The 21,663-nt window shown below is 40.5% G+C and overlaps 2 protein-coding genes across 3 annotated transcripts; one reads left to right on the forward strand and one right to left on the reverse strand.

Moving 5' to 3' along the window:
* Positions 1-125: 125 nt before the first annotated feature.
* LOC135490934 (cyclin-dependent kinase 20-like) lies at positions 126-21,649 on the reverse strand. Its single transcript, XM_064776516.1, has 11 exons — positions 21,617-21,649; positions 20,551-20,732; positions 20,299-20,378; positions 19,846-19,885; positions 19,330-19,518; positions 18,848-18,969; positions 18,469-18,531; positions 2,988-3,039; positions 2,663-2,734; positions 1,941-2,096; positions 126-852 (listed from the first exon to the last, which is right to left on the reverse strand). Exons 2-11 carry the CDS (start codon positions 20,623-20,625, stop codon positions 667-669), a joined length of 1,035 nt encoding a protein of 344 aa, XP_064632586.1. The 5' UTR covers positions 20,626-20,732; positions 21,617-21,649; the 3' UTR covers positions 126-666.
* On the forward strand, positions 3,632-17,458 carry LOC135490933 (uncharacterized). 2 transcript variants are annotated; one of them, XM_064776515.1, is made up of 2 exons: positions 3,632-3,964; positions 12,486-17,458. In XM_064776515.1, exon 2 carries the CDS (start codon positions 13,362-13,364, stop codon positions 15,009-15,011), a length of 1,650 nt encoding a protein of 549 aa, XP_064632585.1. In that variant the 5' UTR covers positions 3,632-3,964; positions 12,486-13,361; the 3' UTR covers positions 15,012-17,458. The 2 variants fall into 2 exon arrangements, with proteins under 2 accessions (XP_064632585.1, XP_064632584.1); XM_064776514.1 differs by lacking the exon at positions 3,632-3,964 and adding an exon at positions 12,204-12,315.
* Positions 21,650-21,663: the final 14 nt, after the last annotated feature.

The raw sequence follows: 21,663 nt of genomic DNA on the forward strand, positions 1-21,663 counted from the left end.
ATTCCAACCTTGCTTACCCATTTTACCAAGAGAAGCTCTGGGGTGAGGTTGATTCCAGACTCCTGCATCTTCATCAATCAGCTTTATCAGGCGAAGCAAAAGACAGGCGAAATAGGAGGCATACCTGTCATGATTTAAACTTTTATTCAATGGGAAAACAATCTCTAAGGTCTAGTACAAAAAATGAAATAAATAGGCTGGACGGAAAACTTACAGTTACACTCACATTCACATTATACATGAAATCATCAGACTGTCTGTGACCAATTCGCACTCTTGATTGCAAATTTCTATAGATATGATCTAGACTAATCAAGCACTCCAGTCACTATGCATTTGGGTACACTCTGATGCAAAGTTCTGTAGATATCATCCCAACTAATCTAGCGCCATCAATCAATCTGACCAACTTAGCCCCCGCCTTTAGGCTCTCGTTAATTAAAACCCTTTCTGTGCAGAATTACTTAATAGTTTCTCACAAAATAGTTGGAAAAAACATTGCTGAGAAGCCAACTTAAAGGTAGAGAGCTTGGGATGCTACCACTGCAATGGTGCCATCTACAGTTAAGACCATGCAGTAAGGGAGAGATCAGGTCAGGCAAATCGTGTTAATCAGCCGCAAGGAAAGGTTTTTACAGCACTTTTCTGAATTTCACTTTCACAGAGTCATTTCTCCTTTTGTGTAAATGGTGCAATGAGGTCAGGATCGATCAACGACTTCTCCAATGGGACGTCTGTGTTGTAGTCATGAGCCTGTTGGATGTGGCGCATCTTCTTGCTACGCTGTGGGATGGGGAGTTCCGAATGATGGGCAGGGAGCGGCTCAGTGAAGAAGTAGGGGTGTAGTAAAGCCTGGAATGAAAAAGCAGCGAAAGCTAGGAGCTCAGTATGTAATCATTCAACAAGAAAAGAATACTGCACATAGGCCAAATTCTTCCACAGACGGAGAGTACAAGTTTGTTGCAACATATATCACCAGCGGAACCAACTCTTTTAGCTTACAAGCGAAACAAGCAAAGTGATGGTTGAAGCAGCGAGAAACGCTTTCAGAAGATTCACTGATTCAAATCAGGGCAGATAGACTGCACCACAGCAAATAAGACAGGACTGTGGAAATTAGACTGGACCATGGTAATCTGACTGAAACGTGGCAAAAGAGGTTAGACCATGGTGCGTTAGACGAGCAACCACATCGAACTTCATTTGTCTTGATCCCAGTCTGTCAGATTTGCCAGGGTCCTGTCTAGCTAATGATTGGATCTTGGCAAATTATACTGAACAGAGCCAAAAAAGACTGGGCAGTGACTAATAAGGATGGACTTCAGAAATTGGACAGGTTAAGAACTATGGCAAAATGGACTGGATCATCACCACATTGACTTGACCATTGCAGATTACATTTACATCAGACAATGACAAATTGAGTCTGGGCAACAGTAAGTAATACCTGACTATTGTAAGTTAGACTACACCATGGAATAGACCAGACCATGACAAGATAGAATAGACAATGACGAGTTAGACTGGACCACAAAAGTGAGACTGGTCCAAGGCCTGGGAAATAAGACCGGATTGTGGAATAAACTTGCTGAATGATCTTGTGCCCGAGTTAATATATTGATTAAGTGATTTAGTCAATTTCATTAGTTCTAATTTTCTGGATTAATTCTGCAAACATCCATGCACTGAACGGGCCAGCATTGGCAATCAGCTAAAAGGTTCCAAACACTTAAATAGTTAATTTTGAATCGTTTCGGGTTAACTTGAGCGTAATCTGCATTGTCTTTCTGACAGAAACCCCCCAACAAAATGTACATAGCTCCCTGTCCAACATTATCTGAAACCAACTCCAGGAAGATACTGATGAACTGCAATTAACAATGCAACACTGCAGGAATGTACACATAAAATGTATGAAGTTGTATTGAAATGAAGCCTACCTGTTTTGCCGAGAGTCGTTCCTTGGACGGATACACGAGAAATTGCTTTAGGAGATCAAGTGCGATTGGTGATGCGTCTGGAAGGATCTCCTCAAATGGGATTGGTGGGTTCTCTGAGAACATGATCTTGTTGTAGTCAGGCAATTCGGAAAGACCCTGGATGTAAATCGGGATGTAAATGATTAACTGCTTTCAAAGATACAACATTATGGCTATACCCGCCTACCCTGGGAGATGTTTGTTACTGGAAATCTGGAAACAAAAGCATACTGCAGGCAAGTGATTTTATTGCAGATATGTGTAACTTGCAATGAAAGCAAGCTGCGTTGACATTTATTGCAGGTCACAACATGCAGGCTTATGCTAATGGCCAGTCTCTCCCAAGGCAGTTAAGCCATTTCCAATATCATCCTTTATCCTTCATCACATTGTCAATCCTAAGGTGGTTTACTCTCTAATGAAAATAATCCAATTCGGACCTCAACATTATCTCTGTGATATCTCATTAAGGTGGGCTGTCATATTAGTCTGTAATCTTAGATGACCAAGATGGGCTGTCATATTGGTCTGTAATCTCAGATGACCAAGATGTCTGGTCGGAAATTAATCTCTATCGGGAGAAGACATCTCAAGAACTAGTTTCCGCCTGCTCTCTTTCGTAGCATCAGTGGTGTCAGACCTAACACAGACCGCCACAAACTAGACATAGTTTTTCAACCTACCGGCCATATTCTCTCATTTGGTGTACCTAGCACACGAAGGACACTACTCAGCTGCTCAATGTCACTCTCGCCCTAGAAAAAAGAAAAATACAGGCATGTTATTGTTAACAAAACCTAAGAAGAAACCCCCTGAATGCCTGAAGAGTCATCTCAAATGAACAGCACACTCTGCTTCGAAGGGCATAGCTTTGTTCATCTGTTGCTGTTGGTACTGTAAACTGCCAATTTGTTTGCATTTTGTTTTTGCTGATTTTGTGAAAAAATAGTAATTTGCGAATCACAAAGGTGATAAGTAGATAGTTGTACACATCAAGCTATAACTTACCGGGAATAATGGTGAATTGTTCAGCAATTCTCCAAAGATGCAACCAACTGCCCTGGAAAATATAAAAAGATAACAATTTCAATCAAGAGCAAAGAATTTACTCTCTCTTCTTGAAATACCAACAAAACTGATGATCCAAGTTTACTGATTGATGACACTGATGGGGACGATTAACCAGTGATGAGAATAAATGATGTGATGTGGCGTCATGACAGCAACACCTGTTAGAAACTCTGAGTGGTAGGATGCGGGAAAGGAAACCGGTGCAAAAATGGAAGCTGGTGGATCACCTCTATTAGGTGGGAACATGGTTGGTGCCAATAAACTCCTTGACGTTGTAAATTAATAAAGCAAAGTGAGTTGGTACATTCTAAAAGATGATTTTATGCAGTAATAATGCCAAATTTAGCATGGTCATCCTACAAGTTCCAGTATTTACAAAATAATTGCCAATATTCACAAGAATCAGATAATAATTGTATCAACATGCACATGGTTGGAATATTATTGATATTAAAACAGTCAATCTTCTCAAACATATCTCTCCCCTGCTGACAAATGAGTTCTTGACTGCCTACCAGATGTCTCTCTCTGTCACTGTATCTCCGGGGATGATGAGATAGTGGGAGCGAAGACATAAATAATGGTAGCAGTCATTGTGGAGCATTTCCTGTGTCGAGGAAAACATTGTCACAATGTACGATCCAGAATTGAATCAAATGTGGCAATAACCGGTCGCGGGAATCAGAGCGGAAACATTGTAATTCTATAACGATGAATCGCAACAATGGATGCTGAGGAAACAAGGTGGATGAAATATTGCTGTGACAGTTGTCGAATTGTGAACACAGATGATGACAGCTTAAGGATACACGCTCACACGACAGAATCCTATGGTAAAGATGTACAGCTTCAGACTGGCTGGAGCTAAAGCGTGATGCTAGCTTGCTATGTTAGCTGACCATGCTAACGGTAAAGTAAGTGATTTTCTATTCGTATCTTGAATGTGGGATCAATATTTCCTTGGCCAATTTCCATTATCAAAATATCGCAAATAGCGCCGACATTGGAGCTAGCATTTAGCAATCATTTCATCAAATGCTATGGCTACATGTAGACCATCAAGTATGGATTAGAATCTATACATGTGCCATGTGTGCTATCGATGAAGTGTGAATACACACACTAGCTAAATAAAACCTGAAGTGACTGCTTCAGGTAATGAAGTGATATTGGTGTTGGGTGTGGTGCGGTGGGTTATGAGTCTCGGAAAGCATCCCCCCAAAAGCAGGTCATCGTATTGTTACAAACAATCGTTGAACAGTGCAAAGACCTGCTACAGGAGAATGGTGGAAAAGAGGCATGGGCAGTTAAATGCAGAGCATGGTTCCCATTTTTTGCAAAAAGATACGAAATGGGAAAAACAATCAATTAGCATGATTGAGCCCTGTCAATCAATTATTCGAATTGCTTTAGTACGGACAGATAAATCACACCAATTTGTTGATACTTTATCATGATTTCATGTAGCTTACACATTTGTCTACTTTGACTTGACAAAGCTAGCAATCTAAATTTGAACTAAATTTGTTATTGCGCAATTGATACAAAGGCAGTGGTGATCTCCATGTCAAAAATATCTATGTAGATAATTTGATGCGGCGCAAAAAATCAAGGCACGCGCTGATGGAAGCTTTAGGGAGGCTTAGCACAGATCTAACCAGGGAAGCACCTAGGGTGTAACTGTATGACAAAGACCAATGCAAGAAGAGGCTAGGCCTACTTCTCGTCATTCCATCATGGAAGCTGAACTCAACTGATACCCATAACCTCTAGGACACCAGCTAGTCTGCCATGCACACATATAAAGACAAAAGACAGGCAGCGACCAGTGGTACCGTTTCCTGGGGATCAATAAAGGGGCTGTATGGTAGTACAGTAGAACTTCGTGCTATCTAATACAGACACCCTAGGGACTGACAGACACTGTTTTGAGTGTCCTCATAACAGGATTCAAACTGATTGGATATTTAAAATTCTGTGTCCTTAATGGAGAGGTGTTCTGATTAGAGGGAATGCGAGGCTCATAGTAATTTTTGTAGAAGTGATGGTAACCAGAGAGGCGCCAAAGACGCAATTAACAATAAAAATCAATGTGTCAGCATGGTCGCCTATAAACCCACAGCGAATAACCTGATAAGCAATATTCAGATGAAGTTGTCAGTAATATCGCAAAATGCCGGGATCAATTATAGATCGCCGGAAGGAGGATATATGATATTTACTCGTGCTGACCTCCTGCAACCAGAGGCATGAATGACATTACCAAAAGCATCCCATTACCTGCTACCACGAACAAATCACTGTCTATAACTACAGTTGATGACAATAGAACTATGCCACACCTGAATTCTTTGAAAGGCATTTGTAGAAAGTGCTGCCTCCTGCAATTTAAATTGCATGTGATGATAATCGCTTGTTTGCAGTGGTCATTGCAGGAACCGACGACAAGAATCAGAGATTGCAGAGGCTTGTCAAACCCAGCGCTATTACCAATTTTACATGTAGACGAGAGATATTTGTGTCCTACATGCGAAAGATATCCACCCTTGATAAACCCAAACTCATGACCCATTAAGGTAACTTCTAGTTTAGAAGTTGTTGTTCTGGCGGACAAATCTTTTAGAGACAGCTCCAAACTTTGTAAACATTAGGTGATTTTTATCTTCTGAGCTTTACCGTATGTGAAAATGTACTCTCGTACGACTAAAACAGTAGCCCAGGGTATCCGGTCGTTTTATAAACCCCATTCATCATATCTGCAACTTGGAATGAGATAGATCGGCCAACAAATAAGACAAATCCACAATTATCGTAAACGTTATTATTTTGGACAGGGCTTTTAGAGTCAAATAACAGTGGCTAATTTTTTTATATCCAGGCTACATTTCGCGGAAGTATACTCTGCTACCAACACATTATTTGCCATTTATAAAGCCCATCCATCACAGATGTAACTTGGAGTTCGATTGGCAAACAATTTCTTGGTTATTGCCCAAATACGGCAATATTTCTCCATAATGGATTACGGTCGACTTTATGATATTGACTGTTATATATTTTGTGGTATTATCATTGGACAGGCTGACAAATGATCATAGCACTCCCACAGAATTATGTGAGAGTTGTGCAGACATGCGAGTGTTTAAAGTATAGACCAGTCTTAGACTTAGACTTAGTCATTTAGAAGGGATGCTGAGTGCTTAGTTGGATAGCACAGTCTGATGTGACCCATTGCGAGCATGCATTTGGCTCAATTTGTCATGTGGCTGGAAGTTCATCAGTCCCAAAAATGCAATCTTTGGCGCTTTGAGTGGGACTTGAACAGAGCAACAATTCCAAAATGTCGATGGAGGTTCTGGGCCCGTGACCAGCAATTGTAACTGGCTAAAAAGCCAGAAATTGGCAGAAACCTGATGGAAGTTGCTTGAGTAAAATTCGATCTTAGCATTAGTGCTTTTAGCATTAGTGACATCGATTTGCAGAAGACGCATGGGTGGCATTTCTTGTAGATGGTTCTCCTTGGGGTCTGAACTGGCCTCCCAGTTTCATCTCTGTGGAAACACCAAAATGGCAGATCAGTTGGGGTTTGAATCAAGTGTAGCAGAAGTAAAAGCATAAATATTCTCTTATGTCTGAAGGCCAGTGACATGCTAATAGTCAAAGCTTTGATGTTCACCAGTTTCCTCTATCGTGCCATTTCCCTACTGCCTACACATGATTGTTAGGTAACCGGAAAAACGCCGACCGACCGACCGACCGACTGACCGACCGACCGACCGACCGACCGACCGACCTGCCGAAAAACGCTGACCGACCGACCTTCCGACCTACCAACCCAAGGAGTTTCGTAGTTTAGTCACAGGTCTCATAAGTCAATGTGATATATCCAATCCACGATAGCAGGTCATGTGAAATGAAATTGTAAACAAGCGCACGTGCGCTGGTCAAATGACAACAAATGCATGTTGCGCGTTGCAGTTCATGCATTGCATTGGTCGAGACACTCGAGTAGAAAAACTACAGTGCATAGATTAGGCCCAAATCATGTTTTTATATCCACCGACCATGTTGACAAAGCATATCTTTAGAGTATCGTTATCAGTTCCTTACCGCGTGGGCTCGTTTTCCCCTTCGTTTTCCCGGTATAATTGACTGGAGATGCTGCTGTCAGACACGTCGGACTCCATCACGTCCATTGCGCTGGGCACTACACAGATACATGTGCTATAGCGAAGCGAAAGGGATACTGCATATGACGGTAGGTTGGCAGGTCAGTCAGTCGGTCGGTCGGTCGGCGTTTTTCCGGTTACCTGATTGTTAGGCTAATCAAAGGGGTGTCATGCAGCTTGCGCCCAAAGGGTTGTCTGATAGATGTACAAGTTGGACATGCAATAACAGTCAGGGACAATCAGTTACACATACAGACAAACAGGCAATGGTTTCTGCCGTAAATCTGTGACATCTTGATCCTCAATGTATTGGCATTACTCAGCTTTCAGACAAGGTGCGTGAGGTTAGAGCGGCAGTACTGCTTGAAGTTCAGTATGACCTATGATGGCGCATGGTCTAACCCAAATCACATCCGATCTCATATCATAGATTGTATGATGGGAATCCCATTATATATTCTTTGAAGGGAATGCTGCATTTGGAACGAGTTTACAATCCCCGATCACACCCCAAAAAAAGGTCATCGGTTGTCTAACCAAGCACCACTGTTCAATGGATTTATAGTTGAATGCGATCAAACTACGTCATTTCCGATCGGGGATTCTAAAGTTTAGCCCTGCATTTTCTTCACAATAACGTAAATGCATAAAAAATGAGAATATGAAGTACAGAGCCTTCTATTGCTCATAGTGTGCTGCAGTTTCCTCACAATAACGCAAACACATGAAAGAGGCACAATACGAAGTACCAAGCCTTCTAATTCTATTAATCTCGTGTGCTGCAGTTTCCTCACATGATTGCAAAGATCAATAGTCTGATCCCTTGGCATGACCACGCTCGAATACAATATAAATTATCTGTTCCGACTAGGCGATTAACGACTCCTATCTTTCCTTAATTACTGATGAATGCTTTCAGCCATCCAGGCGGTTTTACAGTAACACTAGGAAGTTCATTATGATCACTGGATTCGAATTTCGGGGGGATTGTTAACAGTTACGCCACTGTCCATAAAGGTTTCTTCATGACTGACGCTGTTCATGTCAGATCTCACAACTTTCCCCGATACTTGAGATAAAACTGCAGTGATCCTTTTGAGAGTCGAACCCACAACCTCCTTAGTTATGAGCCTGGTCCTCTAACCACTGTGTCACTGATATCTCATGAAAAGAGGAGTAACATAACTTCTGGCATCTTGACCACCAAGGTTTTCACATCGCATCAATTTCTTTACTTTATGGGAGTATGACATCATGTAAGCCAGGATAAGTATCTGGTGAACCAAGCTTTCACCATAAACCTTTGGTCTCCTGATCTGATATGACCATGTTGCATTTTGTCAATTTGTCAATACGTCTCCATGGAAACGTTTTCTGAGTGAACCAAATCGTCGCACATTTGAGACATATGCGGGGAGGTGGCTAAAACCTGTGATCCTTATTTCATCATTTTTTCTCAAAGCATGTGGAGCTTGCTTTCTGTGGAAAGCTTATGGAAGAGCTTCAGAAATCCAGCAAACATGCAAAGGGACTTCTTTTTAGGAACTTTTCATCAAAAATGTCAGCTTACACTTTGATTTCAGTGCACTTTTAAAATATCTTATTTATGATTTCCCAACCTTGGCTAAATGTTTGATAAACCTGTTAAAGGGGATATCCGGACATGATATTTTGATCAATTAAATGGTGTGTTGCAAATGATGAATGTTTTCATAACTTAAGTATTCATGGGGAGGGGGTGCTATAAAAAAAGTTTTATGTGCACAGTGAAGCCTCTGATAAGGGGACACTCCTGTTGAAAGGACACTCTCTCTTTTACCTATTTCATGTATTAGAGACACCCTCTCCATCACCTATCACATGTAAGGTATTAGGGAGAGGTAAGTTGGTCCCAATAAGTCACTTCTATGCAATCTAACCACCTCCCTACCTATTGAAGACAGCATTTGTCAGCCAAATGTGGAGTAAGTTGGGGTTGGGGTGGATTCTTTCTCTGCACCCTCACTCTCAGTGCCTTGGGGGACAGACTACAAGGGAAGACAATCAGGGATCCATCAACACTGGTCGGAACTAGTCTGTCCCAGCCAAAAGGAATTCTGAACTAAAGCGGCAATAAATAATCCATTAGGAAGTTAAGGATCTCCTTCCTCCAAGCAGATATCAATATTTGGAGGACGAACCAAGTATGAATGAAACCTAGTAAGTGTAGGCCAAGGACGATCCGTGGTGAGGGGGGGGCATCACTACTCAAGTATTTTGTAAGAGTGCCAGGGGTAATTTATGTTGGCCACAGTATCAGGCAATCCCTGCTTTTGTCAACCCCTCGTCACAACTATGTTCAACAAAAACTTTGTCTTTAAGGCCTAGCCACGGTCACTGCGGAATTGGTCAAAATTAAACAAAAGCAAAAAAGTTAGCAGACAGCTTTTTCGAAATCACCAAATTTTCTACCCTAAAAAACGATTTTTCACATTGTTATGAAACTCTCCTGATAGAACAATCACAGTGGATGAACACTGGAATAAAGAAGGTGATCAAATTTGCCACAGAACTTCAACACTTAACTTTTAGGAGCCAGTTTTGTTGGTGAGGAGATGACAGAGACATGTCATGATGCACTTGTTGAGGATGATGCACTTGGAAGTTGCACTGCTGTGCAGTAGACTGACACTAAGTGACAGATGCATGTGTCATAACACAAAGATATGACTTTTTTTATCTGTCGTCCCTTCAAAAATATTCCAAAGGCTCTGTGAATCTACTGCAATGACAACAGCAACATGAAACCAGTGTGCATGTGTGGGAGTGAATTATTCGCTTGGTAATAAATGATGCTGTGCCGATACGGTCTATGATGCAAATGATGATGATGGGAGTTTATATAATCATTATAGTCCGTGCCGGGCTTGACTCGACAATCTCCCTAAATTAATCAATTCGCTTTCCAGATGAGCACCTTCAGCCACGTTAAGCAGGAAGTGGGACACTTTATTTTGCCAACCAATGAGAGATCGAGGCCAAAATCTTGGTCAGTTACAAGTAAACTTATACAGTTAATAACGCAACACAGTATATTGTATAGAAATGTCATATCATCAATAATAGAAGTTGACTTCATGTTGATGACAATAAACAAGTATCTCTTTTAGTAACACCTGGGCCCATTCTAATCTGCCAGATTACCATCTGATACGATGCATGACTTGGTGAATGAATCCGATCACAAATGAACAATACAATTATCAATCATTTTGTTATTTAATCCTAAAGTTGTACGTTCAGGCATGTTCAGATGCAACATGGCAGCAAAATCATTTCTCTGTCTCTTCTTGCTTTTAAAAAACTTACCAAAACATTCCTGATTTGGACTGATATTTCTTCAGAATATTTTCAGAATATTTTCAGAATATTTCTTCATTTAGCAGTGGACCTGCTTGTAAAAACCTTTTGAACAGAATCGTATACTAGGAATATCTTTTCGGCAGATTAGGTAGATTTTCTGAAAAGTTCAAATTTTTGCCTAGTTCAACATGTAGATGCAGTGGCAAAACAATATATCATCATAACGAGATAGTCTCAACAAAATTACGCAAGGGTCTTGCCCTTTTTACTTTTCACGAAATAAGGTTTCACTTTTTTCCAAATAAGAATCACTTCAGGCATCTTTTTTTCTATCATTGCCGTGCCTACTACCACTAAGGACTGCAGAGTACCAACTGAGATTGGAGCTATTAAGCAACATCATTTGGAGAATAATCCATTTACCCTTCCAAGCTGACATTTAAAAGTCAAGAACTTTTACAGTAATATATAAGCGTAATCATACTAAATCTTGCCGCAGAGAAAACATGCCACCAATTTGTGTTGCCATGGTGAAGGAAAACAATCCAATTAAGGCTCCATGTCACAGTGGATTTGGAAATCAAAATATCATTAGCTGTGCTGCCTCAGTTGGGCAAACGAATTGATCCAACCAATCCGGATACAGGTTTTGGAAAAGTGTTCAGGGCACTGAAATTTGCCTGCTGATCAACACAAAAGGGAGGTTTTCTGACTGAAGAGACATGAAACTTGCCTGGCAAAGAATTCAACAAAGTATAGCAGGAATCAGCTGAAAGAGTGAGGGCAAAAGATTCTAGAAATACAACTCAGAGCATGTCCATCTCTTGGTGCAAATAACAGCCAATTGAAACAATGACATGAATGAACCACTCGTGTGGGCTAGGGACACTATACACTGCAAAAACCCTGGGGTATTGAAAGAGTTGATAAAGAGGGTGTCCTTAATAGAGAAGTGTCTGCTAATGGAGGTTCCACAGTTACATTTTCGGTTAAAAGCACCAGTTCCTACTAAGATGGTCAATTTATCAGAGTATAATCTTCTACATTCTGATAAATACATTTCTGATCAATAAACTTCAACATAAAATGCTAGGTGACAAATAGATTGCTGGAAGAGGCGTCCTAGTCACGATAATGGCGAGGCAAAAGATTTATGTTTGAGTGTAACCACTGATTTATGAAGACATAGAACCATAAATATGGATGAGTTAGAATCCTGGTGGATTTCTCGAGATGCTGAGCTGTAGATATTCAAACTTTATTCAAAAGCAGACTTCTCTCGGAAATATACATCAAGAGAGGGTCAAGTCATAGTCCCGGTTTGCAAGAGAATGCTTTGAGGGGTGCATTTGAGTTGGCTGAAACATGCTTAAAAAATTCTCAAAAGCACAAAATACTTTATTTACAAGAGAGCCTTGAATAAGGGCAGCCTACAATAATGTGTTTACCTCTCAGAACACCAGACAAATCTCAACTTGATATTTTGTTATTATCATTATTCTAATGCAAATGAAAACAGGCACCAAAGTGTGACAAATTTTTAAATACCTCATTGAATGAGCAAAAGAGGGCAACTGTCACGGCTGAGAGAACATTTGATAGCATATCTTGGATTCCTTGTACAATACCAGTCCTGAATAGATCTTGAACACGGACGGGACTGTTCGTGTTCTCATTGGTTCCGTGTACACAAGTTCTGTTTTTATCTGGATTACCATTCAAAATCATTCCGTCTTTATTTGAAAATGAAACTGGTAAGAAAGCTCTCTACCCTTCGTTGGTATTAGAATCATCTCTCCCTGTTGCCATCATTACTATTACGTCCACAGTATAGCAATGATCTGGACCAAAAATCGAGCTGGCCCTGCTTGTGCCAGGTATCTTGTATTTATGCTTACAGCTGGTATTATTTTGTCTTTTTCAGACCTTACGAAGTAACCGACAGCCAATCAAAGAGCAAACTTGGGCAACATCTTGCACCATTCCTGATGTTCAGCTGATGAAGAAGGACGTGATACTGTTTGATGCTGACAGCCAAAAAGAGAGTTGGATGAGATAAATTTTGAGAGACAGAATCCACAGATAACGTTGACTGAATGAATAGGATGTAATTCACAGGATTTCTAGAGCCTTCTCTTGCCAATTCCTGAAAGTTGACTATGATCTTTGAACAAGATCCGAGGACATTCCTTGTGCTTGTGAATCGCAAAGACTAAGTCAGCATATAGGAATATTTGGATAAGGAAACACACTTTTTATTCTAAATTCTCCACCTAATAACGGAACTGAATGTGGATATAGCATCAATCAAATATCAAAGGCATTTAAAAACAAGGAGGAGTGTTTTAGTGTGATCTGTTTTTCCACTCTCAGTATTCACTTCCCTTGCTTACCATAACCTCTTTCGGTATTAATCGATGGCTTCCATACCAGCCGCCTATTATCGGTAATTGAGTTCGTCTATCTAATGAACCTAATGAACACTACATATATTGCCAACCACATCAAAACAGTTGGTATCACACAGAGATTTGAAACTACAGTATTCACTGCACTGCATCTAGGAAAGCAACACCATGACCCTATTGCATAATCTACACGTTCTGGATTGAAATAAAACTCTGCACTCTGTCCATAAGAGCAATCATGGCTGTTCATCCAAAGTCACTTGTACTGGTGCTATAAACATACCAGAACAATCCGACGTATCATACACACCGTCGTTAAATTTGATTAAGACAATTCAACGACAGTGATTTCTACAATGAACAGAAGTGACCTCTAACCAATTTGATTCAAAATGGCGACACTACGTCGGTGGTTCACGCACACTTTGTTCTATAGAGGGCGCTCAATGTGTACAATATTCGGTATCATTGTCTGCTTGTGGTTATTCTTTGTGTATGTTTCGATGACATTAACAAACAATCCACACATCGGCCAAGGCGGGATTGCCGTTGACCCAAACAGCCGACATTTCTTGCATGCAGAAATGAAGGCTTGGACAGAATCGGAAGAACTCGATGATGTCGTGCAAGATCTTAACCAGCACGGCAGAAAGGTCAAATTTGTCATTGACAGCTCTGAGCGCGAATCAATCAGGATATTGCTAAAAAAGAAAGGTTTGGAGTTGAGGCTGCCCAGAGATTTTTTTGTCAACCTGACAACTGGAAGTATGTCATCGTCCTATAATGTACTGTTTGGGGTTGAGAAACCCCCACCCGAAAAGAAACTAATGAGGGTAAACTTGCAGCAGGCTTTACCAGAGAAGTTATTTGACACTTGGAAAAGATCTAAGATGGATCGTTGCCAAGGCAATTTCCAGGGTCATGCCAGTGAGTTTGTCCTGTTGAAGGACGTTATTGTCGACCCTTCCTTCTCCACTGGGAAAAAGGGAGGGGAAAGTATAACTGACGTCTTGCAACAGAAGGAGACTCAAGAATATTACAAGTTAAGACGAGGGTTCTTCCAGTTAAAGTGCAATAAAGAGAGCGTCCACAGACGTGACAAAAATCATCCCATATCGTATCGATTTATCTCAAAGAATCATATGAATTCATGGATTAACTCGATCCAGCCTGTGGAAGAGTTAAACAAAAGTACAGACACTGAGGAGGAATTCACACTCGCCATTCAAAGATACGAGTATGCCAACCTTTATCACACTATGACTGACTTTTACAATACATTTCTAATGATGAGGTTTTTTAATCGCACCCCGTCAAATACTAAAATACTCATCATTGACGGCCATCCAAAGGGGTCTTTAGACTCGATTTGGTCAGTTCTTTATGATGATATTCAGAGAGTTGGTCACATAAAGCAACCAACAAAATTCAAGGAGCTTGTCTGGGCGATGCAAAGTTACAACAGCCCGATGGTGCGACACAGGAGTCCTGGTTTGCCTCTTGTGGATGACTTTAGTCAGTTCTTTCTGTCGCGTTATAACGTAATGAGTCGACATACATTGCATTGTGATCATTTAAATGTGCTGTTTGTGTGGAGACGAGACTATGTAAGTCATCCAAGGAATCCAAAGGGTTCGATAACGCGAAAAATCAAAAATGAGGTAGAACTTATAGATACCATCCAATCAAAATATCCGAACTTCACTGTCAGAGGTGTACAGATTGATTTGTTTGAAATGAAAAAACAATTAAAACTCATTGCTAGTACCGATGTCCTCATCGGTATGCATGGTGCTGGTCTAAGTCATACACTGTTCTTACCAAAGCATGCCGGTCTCATTGAATTTTACCCTACCTATTGGTCCGTAGGGAACATACATTTCCGTGCCATGGCAAAGTGGAGGAACCTGCATTACATGAATTGGGTCAACCGTGATCGCAGTAACGAAGGTCCCAAGGGCTATACGAGGATTCCACCAAACATTCTAATTTCTTTCTTCCGTGTGATGGTGGAACGAATTTGTAAGCATAAGAAGCTATAACTGTCCTCTTCTTGAAAAGAAAGGTAGACTGTTGCAGGTCCTTTCTTTCAGAGGGTCAGGCAATGTTACCATTATTGATACTGATGAAATGCCTGATGAGTCAATCAACCAAAGAAGGATGACAAAGTGGGATGCTGTGTTCATCATCTAGAACTGCATTTTTATTCAATGAAATGTAGAGGATCTCTATAACAACCGAGTCAACAGTACTTTGCTTACTTGCGTCCAATGGAATTTCAGGGCGGAGGAATATGGCCTTTCATGCCGAAGGGCTCAGTTGAAAACTGTTATCATATCCTAGAAAGTGTGGCATATCTAAAATATTATGTCTGCTTGTATGCGACAAATTTGTCGAAGCCATTCAGCTGCTTCTTGGCTAGTCTTTTTGCTTGTATTAATGACAAAAGTGCATGAAAGTTTATAAGGGGCTATGTACACATCTGATGGGAGGTGAAAATTTGATCAGCATTTTCAGTATTTGCTTTTATGCATACATTCCACACGGGTGGACCTTTGCAATGGTGCAAGTCTTTTTTGGTTCGAACAATGCTGGATGAGATTTTGTCAGTTGATAAGGGTGGACCATATAGCACCTACGCACCGAGGGGGAGGAGGGTTGGTACCAGAGCGGACGAGGTGTATACTGCCAGGGGGTGATGGGGGGACTATCCCAAAGCGTACATTCGCAACCGAAAGGGTCAACAAAATGTTAAGTGTTAGCAAAAACCAATGGGGTTGAGCATATTTTTAGCTTGTTGAGCAGAGTAAAAATTGGTTTCAAATGTTATCCATGTTATTGAAATATCTTTTCTAAAAAATCTCAAAAACAAGATTGGATGGAAGATTTATCTTTTGTGAATATGAAAACTGCCAGGAGCATTATTGGTTTCTTCTTTAATCTCACTTCTTCCTAATCACCAAGCTAATGGATGTTTCCAATACAACATGATTAAGTTGTATTTAAGATTATTTGAATATGAAGTACAAAAACATGTGTATCCATATACATATTTTGTACACATTTCTGGGGCACAATATTCGATACTTGCATGTCTTGGAGAGGTTTTAGAACCTAAACTGAACTTAAAACATAATTTCTTTAGTCAATAAGAACTACTACATGTACTAGGTAATAAATCAGTTAAAATATTGTAAGCATGTAGTTTGTGATAAAAATCAAGCAAGAGCCAGTTAAAAGAAGTACTAATAGTCATTGAATAAGAGCCAATTTGTCTTGTAAAAGCCCCCTAGTTTCAGAATTTGGTACCAACTAGATACATGTAGGATGCTGACTGTGGTATTGCTTCCACCTTCTTAAACTATTAATTCTTGCTACAGTTCAGTATTTTGCTAGTTTACTTCCTCGCAAATTTTGACCAACATGCATAGTAAAGGTGATGGCAAGAATGTACTTGGACCTGTTGAAGAGGATGGCTTCTATCATTATGTATGTATGTACCATAATGTGATTTGAGACAACTACAAATAGGGATAAAAGCACTAATCCATTTTAAATTCTAAGCTCTGCTTGCCCGCCTGCAGCGGGAGAAGCGTCTTTTCAGGAAATGCCCGAAAACAAGTCTCATAGAATATTTGCATTTGTGAACATGCGGCAAGAGCATGAACATGGCATTTTCCTTCCATTTCTATAATTATTTTTGCAAGAAAATTCCATGACAAGGCTGAACATGACCTGTCCACAGGAGCAGACTTAGACATACATTTACGAGCAAATATGCATTTTCCGGGCACCTGGGGGCTTCTTGGGAGAGGCGCCCTCAATAACTGATACCCCTCTGACAAAAAGGGGGGGGGGGGTGTCTGAGTGTACCTAAATCCGCCACAACAATGATGTTCAATGAACAGCTTTTTAAAATATTCTTTTGAAAAACTCTCATTGCAACTATACACTATACTACACATGTATTGCAGACAGACTGAAAATCAGTAATCAAACTGAAAACGCAACAGAAAACGCAACAGCTCAAGTGAAAAAGATTGTTTTTAGATTAGATCCAGTGGATATACATTTTGTATTTACTAGTATTGTTATGAACGTGTATGTTGTGTTGACGTAATGATTTTAAAAATAAGTTTTAGAAAAATGCATTCCATGACAGTCGACACACGTGTGGGTGTGTGCGTGACAGAGGGGGAGGGGGGGGGGGTCTAAAAGGACCATGCCATTTGAGGGTTTATGGGCAATGACCAGACCCTCAATAAATGAGGTACTTATTTGTCGTTTATTACAACGAAAGGCAAGTTATCAGCCAAGATTGCAAAGAGATTGATGTTTTTGGCAATGAAAATCAAGGATTCATCGGGGTCGTTCTGTTCATTCACTGTTCTTTGTTCTTAGTTTTTTATTCTTCCAATTTGAAATTTTTTAGAGGAAAATGAACCCTTTATTCACTCTTGTTAATTTTCATGAAAAATTAAAATATGCATTTCGAAAATAAGTCTTGTTTGTGATCAGCTCTTAAGTCCTTAGTGATCCGAAGAATTACATTGCTTGAATAATATTTTCATGCAATGGCCTTCAGTAATAGCTACCGTACATTTCAGTGGTTGTCTTACGATCGAGCCCCAGAGAAAGCTCATCATCAAGGAAATCTCTAACCATACCATGCACCACACGCAGTTTTCTTACAACCACCAATTACGACCATGATGTCCACAGAACCTTTCAACACTTACCCTGCAAAGATGTGCTTGAGGGGCAAGACCAAAAGTTCGAAGGGACGGGCAGAATAACAAGTTTTTTTGTTGATGTGCCTCCAGTTCTGGAAATTTGGCATGAATCCTCTGGGTACCCTGGAGTCAACCACTGAATCAACAGACCGAAGCATCCTGATCACTCTTGTGTTAAAGGATCAATTGCATTATTACCAAGTTGTTGACTACCTGGTCACTCTACAGTAGTATTCAATCATCAAATTGCACATAAAAGTTTGAGTTTGAGGCAAAAAATGGAAAAACACAAAACACTTGCAGAACAATAGCTTACTATGAAACATGAAGGAATGATACCATAACTCCTTTAAGAGACACCCCTGGTAGCGATAAATCAATTGTTAATGTATTTATGATTGGGATTCACTGAGAGATATTGGAAGCAGACGGCCGAGACGAGGAAGATGGGAGAAAGACATGTGGACTCGATACATTCAGTATTAATGAAGCGGTCGTTATGGAATGGGCTACATGATGGACAACATAGATAATACAGTGTAAATCGAAATGGAATCCCGCAACCCTTAAGCTATAGCAATGCCCTCTGTAATAAATAGATGAAACAATTCTGGTGCCATTCACATACAGAAAAGAGACACCTCACTGTGTCCATAAAGGGCCTTTGATTAGAAACGCTTAAAGAGGGACGACAGGCAGGAGGTTTAAGTCCATTGATATTAATATATTTTGTAAATATTGTAGTTTGAGAGGAAAAGGGACTAACCAGATGTCTACTCCCTCATCATACTTCCTTGCACTATACAGAAGTTCAGGGGCTCGATACCATCTGAAAAGACACAAGCATCTCATATAAGTTATAGGCGTCCTGCTCAAGGACTCAAGAGAATACAGCCCCTCCGAGGGGATCATTCCAAGAAGACAATCTACGACCTCCTAGTTGAATCAGACTACCCTGCGATTATAGATTGAAAGCAGCATCAATTTTCAACAGTTATAGTCAGAAGAAATCGACATGAGCGATGACCTCTCGCAAAAATGTATTGTCATAATTATACTGTATTTGATCAGGTTTTTTTTAAGCAATTGGTACATTTGTTCACCCTCTTGTTTGGAAAGAGTCGGCCATGAATCAGACTACTCACCGGGTGGCCACCTGGTGGCTATAGAGTCGCTTTTGTTCATCCTGGAACACCCTGGCAAGACCGAAGTCTGCGAGTTTCAGGTGCCCGGTGCGGCTGATCAACAGATTGGCAGGTTTTAAGTCCTGGAAAAGAAAAAGGCTGTTGAGAATGCATCCTACGCCTTAAGGAAGACATGTACGTCTACCATGCCTGATAAAAGATTTAGCCAAAAGATTGGTTGGCACTTTTTTCTCTAATCCCCAACTGTAAACCACCAAATGTTTGCAGAATTTACAAATAACCTCGACTTTGGCGACATTGAGTAACTGAATCTGACCTACCTTTAGTCTCGCTTTAAAGAAGATGGCAACAGACTGACAGTGATTAAAGATACAGTGCTTGGTGAGCTGTTTCTAAAAGTTGGTTTACCTTTAGACTACATTGACGTAATTGATGTTAAAGAATTTGATTTTTAGCGTACAAAAGATAAATAATGCTCTTACCCTGTGCATGATGCTATTGTCGTGCATGAATGCCACGCCTTTTAGCAGCATTAGCATGTAGCTCTTTATCTGAGCCTCGGTTAGCGGCATCTCAGCATTATGGATGACCTCTGATAGATCGGACAACATGTATTCAAAGACGAGCACAAAACCTGTGCCGTGGGGGAACACTTCACGCAACTTGACAACCTGGAAGACAAATTACAAGAAACATTAGCAGCAAGCTGGTAAACTCTGGGAGGTTATCAGTTGCACACAGATGGCACTGACTCTAGTTGTAAGAAAATATTTAATAATTGATGAAACGGCCAGAAGCCATCGGGCTTGCCAGTTGAACAATTGGATAAGACATGAGTCAGTATGATTACCAAAGTCCAACAGCCAATTTATGACATTTGACATACGTCAAGTGCTGCACTCTTACCAACGAATATCAGCTATTGTGAGGAGAGATGGTACAACAAAGAGGAACTCGAGGAAGATGATGACACTTTCTGCTGTTCTTGCATTACTTACATATGGATTGTCCTCAATTTCTTGCAAGGCTTTTATCTCCCTGAAAAAAAATAAGACACAGCTTGAGCCAAGGCTTTTCTTCCTCGCCCAGTTCAGGATTCTGGGGAAAATCACTTTTTGGTAGTACCTTATACAGTGATTTCACTGTTCTCACATTGGAGAAGGTTTCCCATTACTAAAAAGAACATGGTCAGCATGTCGAATACTACATACAGTACATGTACACAATCAAATGACACGACACAACACAACAAATGACACAACTTTCCCATGCAACTAGTTGAAACTCTGACGAGCCATCTCTGAGGTAAATCAGACTGAACTTAGTGTTCTTCTGTAGCCACAGTCATCAGGTAGTGCGTGTATTATTTTCTGTGAAACAACTGTGCAATTAAAAAATCCCAATCAGTATGCCTATTCCCACTCTGCTACCTGTTTTACATGCAATCGTACCTGAGTGCAGTGTTTGGAATACCTTCTTCTAACTTCCTTTGATCTAGTGGAACCTTCTTTAGGGCCACAACACCACCACTCTGAAAAAAATAACTGAACTTAAAACTACACTTCTCCTTAAAAAAATTATGTATAATCCCTGATGAACAGTACATTTTAACTACACAGATGAATTTACGGCAATAACTTCATACAACCTTGCAGCAACATAATGTTAAGACTATGACGCATGAGTATGACGATTTTACTCACTTCGATGTGTTTAGCTTTGAAAACAATACCATGTGCTCCCTCGCCTATCCTACCAAGGATAGTGTACTGCTCCATGGTGGCTTGACCTCAGGTGTTGTTTAATTCATCAGTTTTGGAGCATGCTGTTTTGAGCTGAACTCGAACTGAGAGTGAGAATTATCCATTCATGCCATTCCCCATGACTGAAATTGAAATTGTGTTGTAGGTTAAGATTGAAGAACGATTTTAAGCTGGTAACCAGCATCAAATTAACTTTCCAGCATTGTACTTCACACTTCATGTAATGTAGGCCTAACTACTACGATCAAAGTGTGTTTATAGGTCCTTAAATACATATTTCTTCAAAACCAAATGGAACGTGAACAGCCAACATTTTGTTTCGATCAACCGGAGTCTAACTCTCGGAGCATTGAGGGTTGGTAGAGTAAGCCTAGAGTAGCGCCATGGTAATAGGCCCCTACGCACGTAGTTTGTTTTGGCTTTCTAAGTCCCTTGGTCTATTGTTTGGCTCATCGTTCAGCCCTATTAGACCAATATGTGCATTTGCAAGCCCAAACAATGCCTTATTTGGGCATGTGCGAAGTTGTCTATGGCGCCACCATATTGTTACTACCTGCAGGGTTTTGGGGCCAGAGTTAGCAACCCGAAGGCCGGCCCGAGCATGATATGACCGCATGCACTGATAACTGATATAAACAGTGTTGAGCCCACCAACAGTTACAGTGGTGCCCACAGCCTGTCACACTGACTGGCTTAAGGTAGGTAGGCCTAGCTACAAGGCCTGAAACCGCGTCAACTCTTAAAATCAACTCGGCCACTTGAGGCAAGGGTGTCCGAAAACAGTGTCAAACTCGCACATAAATATGTGGGTGTATGAACACTACAGAGCTGAGCAATCTAATTGTCGGATGAACTGAAGTCCAGCACAACAACTCAATTACACCTGAAACGCAACTGTACTTGAATTAAAATAAACAAATATGTGAATGACGATGGTTAAAGCCCTCTTTTTAACAAATATGGTTTACGGTTCTTGGGAAAGCAATATTTATCATTAAATGTTTACATTTGTTTTGTCCCGAAATTCCAAGACTTTCCTTCCTCCTTCGCTCA

Source organism: Lineus longissimus, chromosome 7 (assembly GCF_910592395.1).
Source record: "Lineus longissimus chromosome 7, tnLinLong1.2, whole genome shotgun sequence".
Taxonomy (NCBI): Eukaryota; Metazoa; Nemertea; class Pilidiophora; order Heteronemertea; family Lineidae; genus Lineus; species Lineus longissimus.

Coding starts and splice junctions, on each gene's coding strand:
- LOC135490933 (XM_064776515.1), top strand. CDS start 13,362: ATGGCGACACTACGTCGGTGGTTCACGCACACTTTGTTCTATAGAGGG.
- LOC135490934 (XM_064776516.1), bottom strand. CDS start 20,625: ATGGAGCAGTACACTATCCTTGGTAGGATAGGCGAGGGAGCACATGGT. Junction 18,532..18,847: donor AGCCACCAGGTGGCCACCCG/GTGAGTAGTCTG, acceptor GTGTCTTTTCAG/ATGGTATCGAGCCCCTGAAC. Junction 2,097..2,662: donor CAAATGAGAGAATATGGCCG/GTAGGTTGAAAA, acceptor ATTTACATCCAG/GGTCTTTCCGAATTGCCTGA.